Source organism: Salvelinus sp. IW2-2015, linkage group LG10, assembly GCF_002910315.2.
Source record: "Salvelinus sp. IW2-2015 linkage group LG10, ASM291031v2, whole genome shotgun sequence".
Classification (NCBI taxonomy): domain Eukaryota; kingdom Metazoa; phylum Chordata; class Actinopteri; order Salmoniformes; family Salmonidae; genus Salvelinus; species Salvelinus sp. IW2-2015.
Genome location: NC_036850.1, coordinates 201658 through 216865, shown reverse-complemented (window position 1 = coordinate 216865; position 15208 = coordinate 201658). Strand labels below are relative to the sequence as shown.

General features: G+C 41.5%; 1 protein-coding gene across 1 annotated transcript in view; it reads right to left on the bottom strand.

Annotated features, from left to right (window-relative positions):
* LOC111969077 (MAM domain-containing glycosylphosphatidylinositol anchor protein 1) overlaps positions 1 to 15208 on the bottom strand; it is a 308744-nt gene that overhangs the window by 144658 nt on the left and 148878 nt on the right. The window contains exon 5 of the mRNA XM_070445289.1: positions 8778 to 8910. Coding sequence (XP_070301390.1) covers positions 8778 to 8910 — 133 coding nt within the window. The remainder of the gene's footprint in view (positions 1 to 8777; positions 8911 to 15208) is intronic.

The window sequence follows — 15208 nt, the reverse complement described above, 5'->3', positions numbered from 1 at the left end:
CTACAGAATTATACGTTCATCCTCGTTCTCCAAAGATCACATTTCAAAGTTGCTTCAAACGTGTTTTTGTTTGCTCCTGCGGCACTGTATAGTTCCATTTCTCCAGAAGTCAAATTTTGAAGTTAAGGGTTAAGTTTAGGCACTCATTCCAAATGTTTAAGGTAAGTTTTAACCCTATCCCAAACCTTAACCATTTGGAATGAGTGCCTCAACTTAATGTTTTACCTGAAAACACAAGCCTACTTGATGGTAATAGCACGCACTGTTGCCGCTAGTGGATGGTTTTGAAGTCATTTCCTGATGTCCTCAGGACATGGATAGACGTCCAATTTCGAAGTGAGTCTTGAACGACCTCCCTGGAGGGAGAGTATTGAAAAGAAGAGGAAGTGTCACGCTCGCTGTCTTCGTGGAAATGACCGGAACAAGGCGCAGCGTGGTGGGCGTACATTTCTTTTTATTATGAATGTCGCCAACAAAAACAAGAAACAACAAAAACTAACGTGACGCTGACTAGGGCTATACAGGCCACTAACACAGACAACTACCTACAACTAAGGTGGAAAAACAGGCTGCCTATGTGTGATTCCCAATCAGAGACAACGATAGACAGCTGTCCCTGATTGAGTGCCCACCCTAGTCACACTACGGCCAGGGCGTGACAGGAATAGGGAAAGAGAAGGTCACCACAGCCTGTTTAGATCTGGTATACACCTTTTTTTCTGATTCAACATCAACATCACTTGTTAGGAATCTGAGTCAAAATGGTATTATGTAGTTCCTCAGGTTGGCGAGGTTTATACTTTTGGAACTATTGCATTGGCTCCATTGCACCAGTTAAGCTAAATTAATTGGTAAGACTCCTTTTCTTCAGAGAAATCTGTTTTCTTTTTAACTCGTTTTTTCCGCTCTTCTTCATTAGTTTCAAGCCATGTTTGCTTAATGTCTCACTCGATCTTGCTCTTCCATTCTCATGTCTCTTACTCACCTGGCCTCAACTGTTCCATTCACTCTGGCTTCACCCTTTCTTTTTCTCTCGCTCTTCTTCTCTTTATCTCAACCTAAACCTATGCATCTCCCCCGTCTTTCACATCTAGGAGACATAACTGAGAGATGAGTAGAATACTTGTGGTGTATTGGCTTCTGGAGATAGACAACTTCCATTCAACATGATTCCAACCTACAACCTTCATTCAATACAATTCCAACCTACCTTGACTTTAGTGCTATCAGAGATGCCATGGCAGTCACCAGAGTACTTGGCTCTTTTAAGCTTGTATATTTTAGTATTTATTAGGATCCCCAATTAGCTGCTGCCGAGGCAGCGGCTACTCTTCCTGGGGTCCAAACAGGATACAACATAACAAATAAAACACATAATATACATTTACATTGCAATTTAGCAATTCAGCAGATGCTCCCATCCAGAGTAGCCCATAGCTGGTGCATTCATCTTAAGATAGCCAACCCCATAACACAGTTGTATCCCAACCACGTATCATATAAATAATACAATGCAAAATACAACACAAAGTGCATAAAAATGTCTGTGTGTCTCTTTACAGTCCCCATCGTGCCATAGGGTGTTCTTTTATTTGTAAAAATCATCTGGTTTTATTGCTAGCTTGAATTACCTGGGGTGGCAGAGAGTTCCATTTAGTCATGMCTCTATTTAACACGGTGTGTTTCCCAGCCTCTGTTCTGGATCTAGGGACTGTGAAGAGTCCTCTGGTTGCATGTCTTGTGAGATACCGATGAGTGTCCAAACTGTGTAGAAAGCCACAACTTCCATTCAATGGGATTCCAACCTAAAACCTCTGTACAACCTAATTCCAACCTAACCTTGACTTTAGTGAGTGATATCATAGATGACATGGCAGACACCAGAATTTTGGGCTTTTCTAAGCTTATGGAGAGAGCCACGACCTTCACTCAACTTGATTACAACCTAACATTGTCTTTAGTGAGCGCTATCAGAGATGCCATTGGCAGACAACATCAAAAATGCCGATGCGACTTCAGTTCTCCCTGCCAAGGCTTATGAATCAAAGTCTTTGGCATATAAAACAGGTCATCATTGATCTATTGTAAAAGTCAGCGACATACAGGTGACCTTGTGACCTTCTAATAACCATTGCCATTAGAAGTGCCAGGGTCACGTGAATAAAAAGCAGGCTCCTTACTGACGTGGAGAATAATACAGAGCTGATGTAATTATGATAATCCTTCCTTAAGTGGCGTACATTTTCTTTGCGCTGCCTTTGACCTTCTAGAAGGAAGACGTGCCTGAGGCAAAGCCTTTGAGTGGAATACAGGAAGTGTTTGACAGTGAATACAAAAGGAACGGGTACAATGAATGAGGGCAAATGTCGTTCGCAACCTCGCGTGTACTAACCTTGGTGTAAATTCACAAYTCAAAATAACTGGAATAAATGGAACAAGGATTATTTTTCAGGTGAGTATAAACAGTGCCTTCAGAAAGTATTCAAACCCCTTGACTTATTCCACATTTTATTGTGTTACAGCCTGAATACAAAATAGATTAAATAAATAAAAKAATCTCACCCATCCACACACAATAACCCATAATGAAAGTGAAAACATCTTTTTAGGAATCTTTGCAAATTTATTGAAAATGAAATTCAGAAATCTAATTTAKATAACTATTCACACCCCTGTCAATAGTTTGTAGAAGTGCCTTCGGTGGGGTTTACAGCTCTGAGTCAAAGAGCTTTGCACACCTGGATTGTAAAATATTTGCCCATTACTATTAAAAAAATGTATTCAAGCTCTGTCAAGTTGATTGTTGATCATTGCTAAACAGCCATTTTCAAGTTTTYCCATAGATTTTCAAGCCAATATAACTCAAAACTGTAACTAGGCRACCCAGGAACATTAAATGACATCATGGTAAGCAACTCCAGCGTAGATTTGACCTTGTGTTCTAGGTTTTAGTCCTGCTGAAAGGTGAATTTGTCTCCCAGTGTCTGTTGGAGAGCAGACTGAACCACGTTTCTCTGTTCTTATAGCTTTATTCCGTTTCTTTTTATCCTAAAACATTCCCTAGTCCRTGCCGATGACAAGCATACCTATAACATGATGCAGCCACCACCATGCTTGAAAATATTAAGAGTGGTACTCAGTGATATGTTGTGTTGGATTTGCCCCAAACATAACACTTTGTATTTAGGACAAGTTAATTTCTTTGCCACATTTCTTGCAGTATTACTTACAGTACCAGTAAAAGGTTTGGACACACCTACTCATTCAAGGGTCTTCCTTTATTTTTACAGTTTTCTACATTGTAGAATAATAGTGAAGACAGCAAAACTAACACATATGGAATCATGAACTAACCAAAATAAATGTTAAACCAATCAAAATATAGTTTATATTTGAGATTCTTCAAAGTAGCCACCCTTTGCCTTGACAGCTTTGCACTCTCCTAGCATTCTCTCAACCAGCCTCATGAGGAATGTTTTTCCAACAGTCTTGAAGGAGTTCCCACATATGCTGAGTACTTGTTGGCTGCTTCACTTTCCTTCACTCTGCGGTCCAACTCATCCCAAACCATCTCAATTGGATTCAGGTCAGGTYATTGTGGAGGCCAGATCATCTGATGCAGCACTCCATCACTCTCCTTCTTGGTCAAATAGCCCTTACACAGCCTGGAGGTGTGTTGGGTCATTGTCCTGTTGAAAAACAAATGATAGTCCTGCTAAGAGCAAACCAGATGGATGGCGTATCGCTGCAGAAGACTGTGATAGCCATGCTGGTTAAGCGTGTCTTGATTTCTAAATAAATCACTGACAGTGTCACCAGCAAAGCACTCATATGTTTCACGGTGGGAACCACACATGCAGAGATCATCCATTAACCTACTCCACGTCTCACAAAGACAAGTCGGTTACAACCAAAAATCTCAAATTTGGACTCATCAGACCAAAGACAGATTTGCACCAGTCTAATGTCCATTGCTTGTTTCTTGGCCCAAGCAAGTCTCTTCTTCTTATTGGTGTCCTTTAAAAGTGGTTTCTTTGCAGCAATTCAACCACGATTCAACGCAGACTCCTCTGAACTGTTACTGTTGACATATGTCTGTTCCTTGAACTCTGTGAATAATTTATTTGGGCTGCAATATGAGGTAACTCTGGGTCTTCATTTTCCTGTAATTTCTCTTTGCTTATTTGAGCTCTTCTTGCCATAATATAGACTTGGCCTTTTACCCGAATAGGACTATCTTCTGTATACCACCCCTACCTTTTCACAACACAACTGATTTGCTAAAACGCATTAAGAAGGAAAGAAATTCCACACAAACTTTTAACATGCATTCCAGTTGACTACCTCATGTAGCTGGTTGAGAGAATGACATGAGTGTGCAAAGCTGTCATCAAGACAAAGGATGGCTACTTTGAAGAATCTCAAATATATTTTGATTTGTTTAACAGGTTTTTGGTTACTACATAATTCCATATGTGTAATTTCATAGTTTTTATCTCTTCACTATTATTCTAAAATAGTATAAAAATAAACAAAAACCCTGCAATGAGTAGGTCTGTCCAAACTTTCSACTGGRACTGTAAGTGCTATGTTGCTGACAGAATGCATGCTTTGGAATATTTTAATTCTGTACAGGCTTTGTTCTTCTCTCTCTCTGCCATTTAGGCTTGTAATATGGAGTAACTACAATGTTGTTAATCCATCCTCAGTTCTCATAACGCAATCATTAAACTCTAACTGTTTTAAAATCACCATTGGCCTCACTGAAATCCCTAAGCAGTTTCTGTCCTCTCCGGCAACTGAGTTAGGAAAGATGCCTGTATCTTTGTAGTGACTGGGTTTATTCATAAACAATCCAAAGTGTAATTAATAACTTTACCATGTTTCAAGTAATATTCAGAGTCTGATTTTACATTTTTTACACATCTACCAAATCTGTGTCCTTCTTTGCGAGGCATTGAAAAACCTCCCTGATCTTTGTGATTGAATATGTATTTGAAATTCACTATTCGATTGAAGGACCTTACAGATAATTGTATGTGTGAGGTACAGAGATTGGGTAATCATTCAACCACTAGTATTGAACAACAGAAAGAGTTGATGCAACTTATTTGGTAATCACATMTTTACTTCTGAAKTTATTTAGGCTTGTCTTTACAAAGGGCTTCAATACTTATTGACATATTTTATTAATTTCGAACATTTTCTTCAAACAAAATTCCACTTTGACATCATGGGGTATTGTGCATAGATCTGTGACACAAAATCACAATGTAATCCATTTTAAATTCAGGCTGTAACAAAAAAGAAGGAAAAAGTAAATGGGTGTGAATACTTCCTGAAGGCACTGTATAGTAGTATACAACAAGGTACAAAAGAAAAAGGTACATCTAACTTGAAGAGTTTTGCTTATTTTATTCAAGTGGTCTCACTGGTTGCTTTGTGCCGACCTGCATCAGAGCTTGGAAGATGAAATATGGGCCATTTGTATTCCTTGTTTCAATTGCATGTCCAACAGCAAATAAATAAATAAAAAGCCAAAAAATGAAACAAAAAAATCTGTGATTGATTCCTCTTGTCCCTCTGCATCTTTATCCGGCTTTATGCCTCTCTCTTAAAACCAGATCCAAATTCCAATTTGTGTTGTTGTTCTTTTGCTTTCGCCTTGGCTGTGGACTAAGGGAAGCGTGTMTGTTTTTGTCTGTTTTTCAGAGTGGGTATCCTCAAGGGTACAGAAGTATTGAGTCCTGTGTGTCCTACTCTCCTTTCACAATTTTCCTCAGTCAGAGAGAGCGTGCAAGCTTGCCACACAGCCTCTTACGGGATTGGGGCAAAAAATCTGTGCATTTTACTTCAGTGAATCCCACACGTAAAGAACAATATGTTCGCAGTTTGAAGCTGTATACATTTTCAGCCCACTAATTTGACAAAGGGTTCACAGCCCCCCCAAAACAAGGGTGCTCAGCCACGAAGGAAAGTAAGACGGCGAGAATTCCAAAAAAACAACATTGTCTGTTAATGGAGAGCTGATCTCTCTGGTACTTTACCCTTTATTAGGTGTTACAAAATGTTTTCTGGCTGCTTCGCTTGCTTTTGTGCTACCACTAATGACTGGAATAAACATTGATTTCCAAACATTTAGCCTCGTTACTAGTGCTAACCTCATCCACCCCATATTGTTTCCTCTGAATTGACTCTTAAATTAATTATACAAATSAGCATCCTTTGAACCCTTTAATTTAACTGTCCGGTACTTCAAACCCCGACATTAGCTGTATTATCTTATCATCAATCATGGCCTTTCAATTCTTGTAAAGAAAAAAAWATATAGGCTGCATTAAAACAGACGAATAGGTCAGCTCTTGGAAGGGGGGGTTCGTCTGATGACATTTGAAATGCGGCAAAAAAACAGAAAAGAAAGGGAATGAAAAAGAAGATAGGATTCTGGCTCTCGTTTGCCGAGCAAGCGGCCTTCGGAGGGGGGCTGCAGTCTAACTGACAGCGCTGTCGACGGCAACGTTTTTGCCGGCGGTAACATGACATCGCCGTGGAGACGGGCCGGAGTGAAGGGAGATAAAAGAGTTCTATGACAAGTGAATTAGAAGTGAGGGCCAGAGATGTGTCTCCCAGCAAGGGAATAACAAGACGGATAGACGGTGTAACACACAGAGGAGAGGAGCAAGGGAGTGAGAGATGTATGTCAACGAGGAGGATAGAAAATAAAGAGAGAGACAGTGAGGGATATGGACATTGAGGGAAAAGGAAGGGGAGACGGAGTGAGTTGAGAGGAGGAGAAGAGATGGAGTGCAATCCTCAAAGAGAGGCAGTTGGAGAGAACTGGAGAGGGTGAGCGAGAGATGAGATATCAGGAGGGGGAAAGGGAGAGAGGGAGGACGAGATGGAGTGTCTGCATATGAACTGCATTGTTGGTTAAGGGCTTGTAAGTAAGCATGTGACAAATACAATTTGATTTGAAAGAGAGGAAGGGGGAAAGCAGAGCAAGGTTCAGTGAGACAGAGCAAGACAAGGGATAAGAGAGTGAGGGATGGATTCACACAGAAAAAAGGGAGATTAAAAGAGAGAGAGGTGTTGCCTGGGGTGGTCTAGTGGTAAACACCACCCCCTTCAACACATACAGTACCAGTCAAAAGTTTCGACACACCTACTCATTCAAGGGTTTTTCTTTATTTGTACTATTTTCTACATTGTAGAATAATAATGAAGACATCAAAACCATGAAATAACACATACATTTGGAATCATGTAGTAACCAAAAAAGTGTTAAACAAATAAAAAAATATTTTATATTTAAGATTCTTCAAAGTAGAAACCCTTTGCCTTCATGAGGAATGCTTTTCCAAATGTCTTGAAGGAGTTCCCACATATGCTGAGTACTTGTTGGCTGCTTCACTTTCCTTCACTCTGTGGTCCAACTCATCCCAAACCATCTCAATTGGGTTGAGGTTGGGTGATTGTGTAGGCAAGGTCATCTGATGCAACACTCCATCACTCTCCTTCTTGGTCAAATAGCCCTGGGGGTATGTTGGGTCATTGTCCTGTTGAAAAACAAATGATAGTGGGACTAAGTGCAAACCAGATGGGATGGCATATCGCTGCAGAATGCTGTGGTAGCCATGCTGGTTATGTGTGCCTTGAATTCTAAATGAATCACTGACAGTGTCACCAGCAAAGCAACCCCACAACATCACACCTCCTCCTCCATGCTTCACGGTGGGAACCACATGTGGAGATCATCCCTTCACCTACTCTGCGTCTCACAAAGACACAGGGGTTGGAAGCAAAAATCTCAAATTTGGACTCATCAGACCAAAGACATATTTCCACCGGTCTAATGTCCATTGCTCGTGTTTCTTGGCCCAATCGTCTCTTCTTCTTATTGGTGTCCTTTAGTAGTGTTTTCTTTGCAGCAATTCGACCATGAAAGCCTGATTCACACAGTRTCCTCTGAACAGTTGATGTTGAGATGTGTCTGTTAATTGAAGTCTGTGAAGCATTTATTTGGACTGCAATTTCTGAGGCTGGCAACTCTAATGAACTTATCCTCTGCAGCAGAGGTACCTCTGGGTCTTCCATTCTTGTGGCGGTCCTCATGAGAGTCAGTTTCATCATAGTGCTTGGTGTTTTTTGCGACTGTACTTGAAGAAATTTTCCACATTGACTGACCTTCATGTTTTAAAGTAATGATGAWCTGGCGTTTCTCTTTGCTTATAGGAGCTGTTCTTACCATAATATGGACTTGGTCTTTTACCAAGTAGGACTATATTCTGTATACCACACCTTCCTTGTCACAACACAACTGATTGTCTCAAACGCATTCCACAAATTCACTTTGAACAATGCACACCTGTTAATTTAAATACATTCCAGGTGACTACCTCATGAAGCTGGTTGAGAGAATGCCAAGAGTGTTCAAAGCTGTCATCAAGGCGAAGGGTGGCAATTTGGAAGAATCTCAAATATATTTTCATTTGTTTAACACGTTTTTGGTTGCTGATACCATATGTGTTATTTCATAGTTTTGATGTCCTCAGTATTATTCACAATGTAGAAAATAATAAAAAATAAACAAAAACCCTTGAATGAGTAGGTGTGTCCAAACTTTTTACTGGCACAGTATGCTTATCCTCACCACATAGATTTGAACCCTGTCACAAACCTTTGTGTCTTTACTGTCTTCTCTTCATTAAAAACARACTGAAATAAAATTATGAAAGAGGGGTGTAGAATAATGATAGGGAGGACAATGTGTCGCTTACTGGTGGCGTTGGTGAGCCGAAAGGTGACAGAGCTCTCCGGGATGTCACACACGTTGCGAACAGTCACCTCGCACGTGTAGTTTGCAAAGTCCTTTGGCCTCAGGTTCTTCAGCTTCAGCACCTTGGTCTCCCCCTGCGTGACATAAAACATTGACTGGTCACACAGATATAACAGTAACACACCCTCACTGACCGCATGTGAATAATCTTCACAAAAACACAAGCACACAGTACATTTACACAATCTCAGACACACACCATAAATACCCTGTTGGCACATTTCTAAATGCACGTTTAACCCTCCTGCTGTGTCCCGGTCGAATTGAATTGTCTCTCTGAAAAATGTAGTTCATTTAATCTGATTGTCATAAGGTTCCATGACAATGTCCACACAGGGCATCTGAACAAACAAAACACATTTTGATGATTTTCATAACATTTTGGGTGTTTTGTTTAACTTTTGTACACCTGTGGTGTTCCCGGTCAAAAATGACTGGTCATTAGAATGAATGGGTGAGACTACAATTAKTGTATAAAATTGAGTTCAGGCACATGTCCATTCATCAGATGGACACAGTTCCTCTCCCAGGCCCCCACACGCATGTATGCTTGAGCACACACACACACCTCACACCCCTTCTTGGCTTCCACGGGAACCTTTCCCCAATAGAATCTTTCCCCCATGGGAACCAAACCTGTTCGCATTCTCACAAACAACCGCAACATTGTTTCAATAATATATAGAACTTTTCTCGCAGCTCTGGTATATAAAGTTTTTTTGAGGACTTGCTCACAATTCATTCTGTGGCAGCACAATGACCTAATGATATACTGTATGTGAGGATCTTGATCATATCTTTGATRATGACACRGGTGAGGAGGAGAGAGGCCAYGAAACTGACAGTGAAGATGCATTAGAGGAGGAAGTGTCAGAAGTTGAAGACAACACAGAATATGATCCAGACCAAGAGACAACCGATGTGGAACAATCCAGTGATGAGGAAGAGGGCCSRMCWGAGGTTGTTGTTACATTCGGTCAAAGAATGGGAATTTGTCCTGGTCTTCATCCCCATCTGAGAGGAGAAGTCAGCTTTCGGCTGAAAATGTTCTCAGGATGACCCCAGGGCCAATGAAATATGCCATATCCCAGGATGATGGCATAAAATCCTGACACTATTTAAAAATTTCAAAGCAAATCAAATGAAATTTTATTAGTCACATGTGCCGAATACAACAGGTGTAGACCTTGCAGTGAAATGCTTACTTAAGAGCCCCTAACCGACAGTGCAGTTAAAAAAAAAAAAAAATCATTAAAGAGGAGCAGTAAAAAAATAACAATATATACAGGGGGGTGCCGGTACAGAGTCAATGTGCGGGGGGGGACCGGTTAGTTAACTTCTTATGGCTGCAGYGGCAGTATTGAGTAGCTTGGATGAAAGGCGCCCAGAGGTGCCCATAGTAAACTGCCTGCTCCTCAGTCCCAGTTGCGAATATATGCATATTATTATTAGTATTGGATAGAGAACACTCTGAAGTTTCTAAAACTGTTTGAATGATGTCTGTGAGTATACCAGAACCCATATGGCAGGCAAAAACCTGAGAGAAAATCCAAACCGGAAGTGGGAAATCTGAGGTTGGTCGATTTTCAACCAAGCCCCTATTGAATACACAGTGGGATATGGATGAGTTTGCACTTCCTACGGCTTCCACTAGATGTCAACAGTCTGTAGAACCTTGTCGGATGCCTCTACTATGAAGTGGGGCCGAAGGAGACAGGAATTAGTCAGGTCTACCATGACCTGGCGATGCTCAGACCATGCGCGTTCACATGAGAGGGAGCTCTGTTCCATCGCACATCTGAAGTCAATGTAATTCTCCGGTTGGAACGTTACTGAAGATTTATGTTAAAAACATTCTAAAGATTGATTCAATACATCGTTTGACATGTTTCTACTGACTGTTACGGAACTTTAGAAATTTCGTCTGCTTTTAGTGAACGCACTTCCTGACTTTGGATTTGTTTACCAAACATGCTAACAAAAATAGCTATTTGGACATAAATGATGGACATTACCGAACAAAACAAACATTTCTTGTGGAAGTGGGAGTCCTGGGAGTGCATTCCGACGAAGATCAGCAAAGGTAAGTGAAGATTTATAATGCTTTTTATGAGTTTTGTTGACTGCACAATTTGGTGGGTAACTGTATGGCTTCCTTTTGTGGCTGAACGCTGTTCTCAGATGATTGAATATTGTGCTTTTGCCGTAAAGCTTTTTTAAATCTGACACAGCGGTTGCATTAAGAACAAGTGTATCTTTAATTCTATGTAACACATGTAAATCAAAGTTTATGATGAGTATTTATGTTATTTGATGTGGCTCTCTGCAATTTCTCAGGATATTTTGGAGGCATTTCTGAACATGGCGCCAATGTAAACGGAGGTTTTTGGATATAAATATTTACTTTATCGAACAAAACATATATGTATTGTGTAACATGAAGTCCTATGAGTGTCATCTGATGAAGATCATCAAAGGTTAGTGATTCATTTTATCTCTATTTCTGCTTTTTGTGACTCCTGTCTTTGGCTGGAAAATGACTGTGTTTTTCTGTGACAAAAACATATTGTTTGTGGTACTTTCGCTGTAAAGCCTATTTTAAAATCGGACACTTTGGTGGGATTAACAACACGATTACCTTTAAAATGGTATAAGATACATGTATGTTTGAAGAATTTTAATTATGAGATTTCTGTTGTTTGAATTTGGCGCCCTGCACTTTCACTGACTGTCGTCATATCATCCCGTTAACGGGATTGCAGCCATAAGAAGTTTTAAGGTAGTATGTACATGTAGGTAGAGTTAATTAAAGTGACTATGCATAGATGACAACAGAGAGTGGTAGTGGTGTAGAGAGAGGGGGGGGGGGCAATGTGAATAGTCTGGGTAGCCATTTAACTAGATGTTCAAGTCTTATGGCTTGTGGGTAGAAGCTGTTTAGAATGACTAGGGTGGCTGGAGTCTTTGACAATTTTCAGGGCCTTCCTCTGACACCGCCTGGTATAGAGGTCCTGGATGGCAGGAAGATTAGCCCCAGTGATGTACTGGGCCGTTTGCATTACCCTCTGTAGTGCCTTGCGGTTGGAGACCGAGCAGTTGCAATACCAGGCAGTGATGCAACTAGTCAAGATGCTCTTGATGGTGCAGCTGTAGAACCTTTTGAGGATCTGAGGAGCCATGCCAAATATGTTCAGTCTCCTAAGGGGGAATAGGTTTTGTAACTTCACGACTGTCATGGTGTGCTTGGACCATGTTAGTTTGTTGGTGATGTGGACACTAAGGAACTTCAAGCTCTCAACCTGTTCCACTGCAGCCCCGTCAATGAGAATGGGGGCATGCTCGGTACTCTTTTTGCTGTAGTCCACAATCATCTCCTTTGTCTTGATCACATTGAGGGAGTTGTTGTTGTCCTGGCACCACATGGGCAGGTCTCTGACCTCCTCCCTATAGGCTGTCTCGTTGTTGTCGGTGATCAGGCCTACCACTTTTGTGTTATCGGGAAATTTAATGTTGGTGTTGGGGTCGTGCAGTCCTGAGTGAACAGGGAGTACATGATGGGGCTGAGCACGCAGCCCTGAGGCGCCCCTGTGTTGAGGGTATCAGCGTGGCAGATGTGTGTACCTACCCTTACCACCTGGGGGCGGCCGTCAGGAAGTCCAGGATCCAGTTGCAGAGGGAGGTGTTTAGTCCCAGGGTCTTTAGCTTATTGATGAGCTGGAGGGCACTATGGTGTTGAACGCCGAGCTGTAGTCAATGAATAGCATTCTCACATACAGTTGAAATATGGAAGTTTACATACACTTAGGTTGGAGTCATTAAAACACATTTTTCAACCACTCCACAAATTTCTTGTTAACAAACTATAGTTTTGGCAAGTCGGTTAGGACATCTACTTTGTGCATGACACAAGCAATTGTTTACAGACAGATTATTTCAGAAAATGATGTCAAGGACTTTAGAAGCTTGTGATAGGCTAATTAACATAATTTGAGTCAATTGGAGGTGTACCTGTGGATGTATTTCAAGGATTACCTTCAAACTCAGTGGTTCTTTGCTTGACATCCTGGGAAAATCAAAAGAAATCAGGCAAGACCTCAGAAAAAAATTGTAGACCTCCACAAGTCTGGTTCATCCTTGTGAGCAATTTCCTAATGCCTGAAGGCAACACGTTCATCTGTACAAACAATAGTACGCAAGTATAAACACCATGGGACCACGCAGCCGTCATACCGCTCAGGAAGGAGACGCGTTCTGTCTCCTAGCGATGAACGTACTTTGTTATGAAAAGTGCAAATCAATCCCAGAACAACAGCAAAGGACCTTGTTCAGATGCTGGAGAAAACAGGTACAAAAGTATCTATAGCCACAGTAAAATGAGTCATATATCGACATAACCTGAAAGGCAGATCAGCAAGGAAGAAGCCACTGCTCCAAACCGCCATAAAAAGCCAGACAACGGTTTGCAACTGCACATGYGGACAACGACCGTACTTTTTGGAGAAATGTTCTCTGGTCTGATGAAACAAAAATAGAACTGTTTGGCCATAAGGACCATCATTATGTATGGAGGAAAAAGGGGYAGGSTTACAAGCCGGAGAACACCATCCCAACCGTGAAGCACGGTGGTGGCAGGATCATGTTGTGGGGGTGCTTTGRTGCAGGAGGGACTGGTGCACTTCACAAAATAGATTGCATCATGAAGAAAGAAAAGTATGTGGCTATATTGGAGCAACATCAAGACATCAGTCAGGAAGTTAAAGCTTGGTCACCAATGGGTCTTCCAAATGGACAATGACCCCAAGCATACTTCCAAAGTTGTGGCAAAATGGCTTAAGGGCAACAAAGTCAAGCTATTGGATTGGCCATCACAAAGCCCTGACCTCAATCCCAWAGAAGATTTGTGGGCAGAACTGAACAAGTGTATGTGAGGAAGGAGGCCTACAAACCTGACTCAGTTACACCAGCTCTTTCAGGAGGAATGGGCCAAATTTCACCCACAATAATTTTGTGGAAGGRTCCCTGAAAAGTTTGACCCAAGTTAAACAATTTAAAGGCAATGCTACCAAATACTAATTGAGTGTATGTAAACCACTGGGAATTTGATGATAGAAATATAAGCTGAAAWAAATCATTCTCTGTACTATTTTTGACTTCAKATTCTTAAAATGAAGTGGTGATCCTAACTGACCTAAGACAGGGTATTTTTACTAGAATTAAATGTCAGGAATTGTGAAAAACTGAGTTTAAATGTCTAAGGTGTATGTAAACTTCTGACTTCAACTGTAGGTGTTCCCTTTGTCCAATTGGGAAAGGGCAGTGTGGAGTGCAATAGAGACTGCATCATCTGTGGATCTGTTTGGATAGTATGCAAATTGGAGTGGGTCTAGGGTTTCTGGGATGATGGTGTAGATGTGAGCCATGACCAGCCTTTCAAAGCACTTCATGGCTACTGAAATGAGTGCTACGGGTCGGGAGTCATTTAGGCAGGTTACGTTCATGTTTTTAGGCACAGGCACTATGGTGGTCTGATTAAAACATGTTGGTATTACAGACTCGGACAGGGAGAGGTTGAAAATGTCKGTGAAGACACTTGCTATTTGGTCAGCGCATGCTTGCAGTACACGTCCTGGTAATCTGTCTGGCCCTACGGCCTTGTGAATGTTGACCTGTTGTTGACCAAAGGTCTTCCAGTACAGCTGGTGCTCTCATACATGTTTCAGTCTGTTTTGCCTCGAAGTGAGCGTAGAAGTAGTTTAGCTCGTCCGGTAGGCTCCTGTCACTAGGCAGCGCTCGGCTGTGCTTCCCTTTGTAGTCTGTAATGGTTTGCAGGCCCTGCTCACATCCGACGAGTGTCAGAGCCGGTGTACTACGACTTGATCTTAGTCCTGTACTGACACTTTTCCTTTATGGTGGTTTGTCAGAGGGCATAGGGGGATTTCTTATAAGCTTCCGGGTTAGAGTCACACTCCTTGAAAGCGGTAGCTCTAGCCTTTAGCTCAGTGCGGATGCTGCRTGGGATCCATGGTTTCTGGTTGGGTTATATACGTACGGTCATGTGGGGATGACGTCATCGATGCACTTATTGATGAAGCCAATGACAGATGTGGTGTACTCCTCAATGCCATTGGAGGAATCCCGGAACGTATTCCAGTCTGTGCTAGCAAATCAGTCATGTAGCTTAGCATCTGCTTCATCTGACCACCTTTTTTTTTATCTAGTCACTGGTGCTTCCTGCTTTAATTTTTGCTTGTAAGCAGGAATCAAGAGGATATAATTATGGTCAGATTTMCCAAATGGAGGGCGAGGGCGAGCTTGGTATGCATCTCTGTGTGTGGAGGATAGGTGGTCCAGAGTTATTTTCCCTCTGGTTGC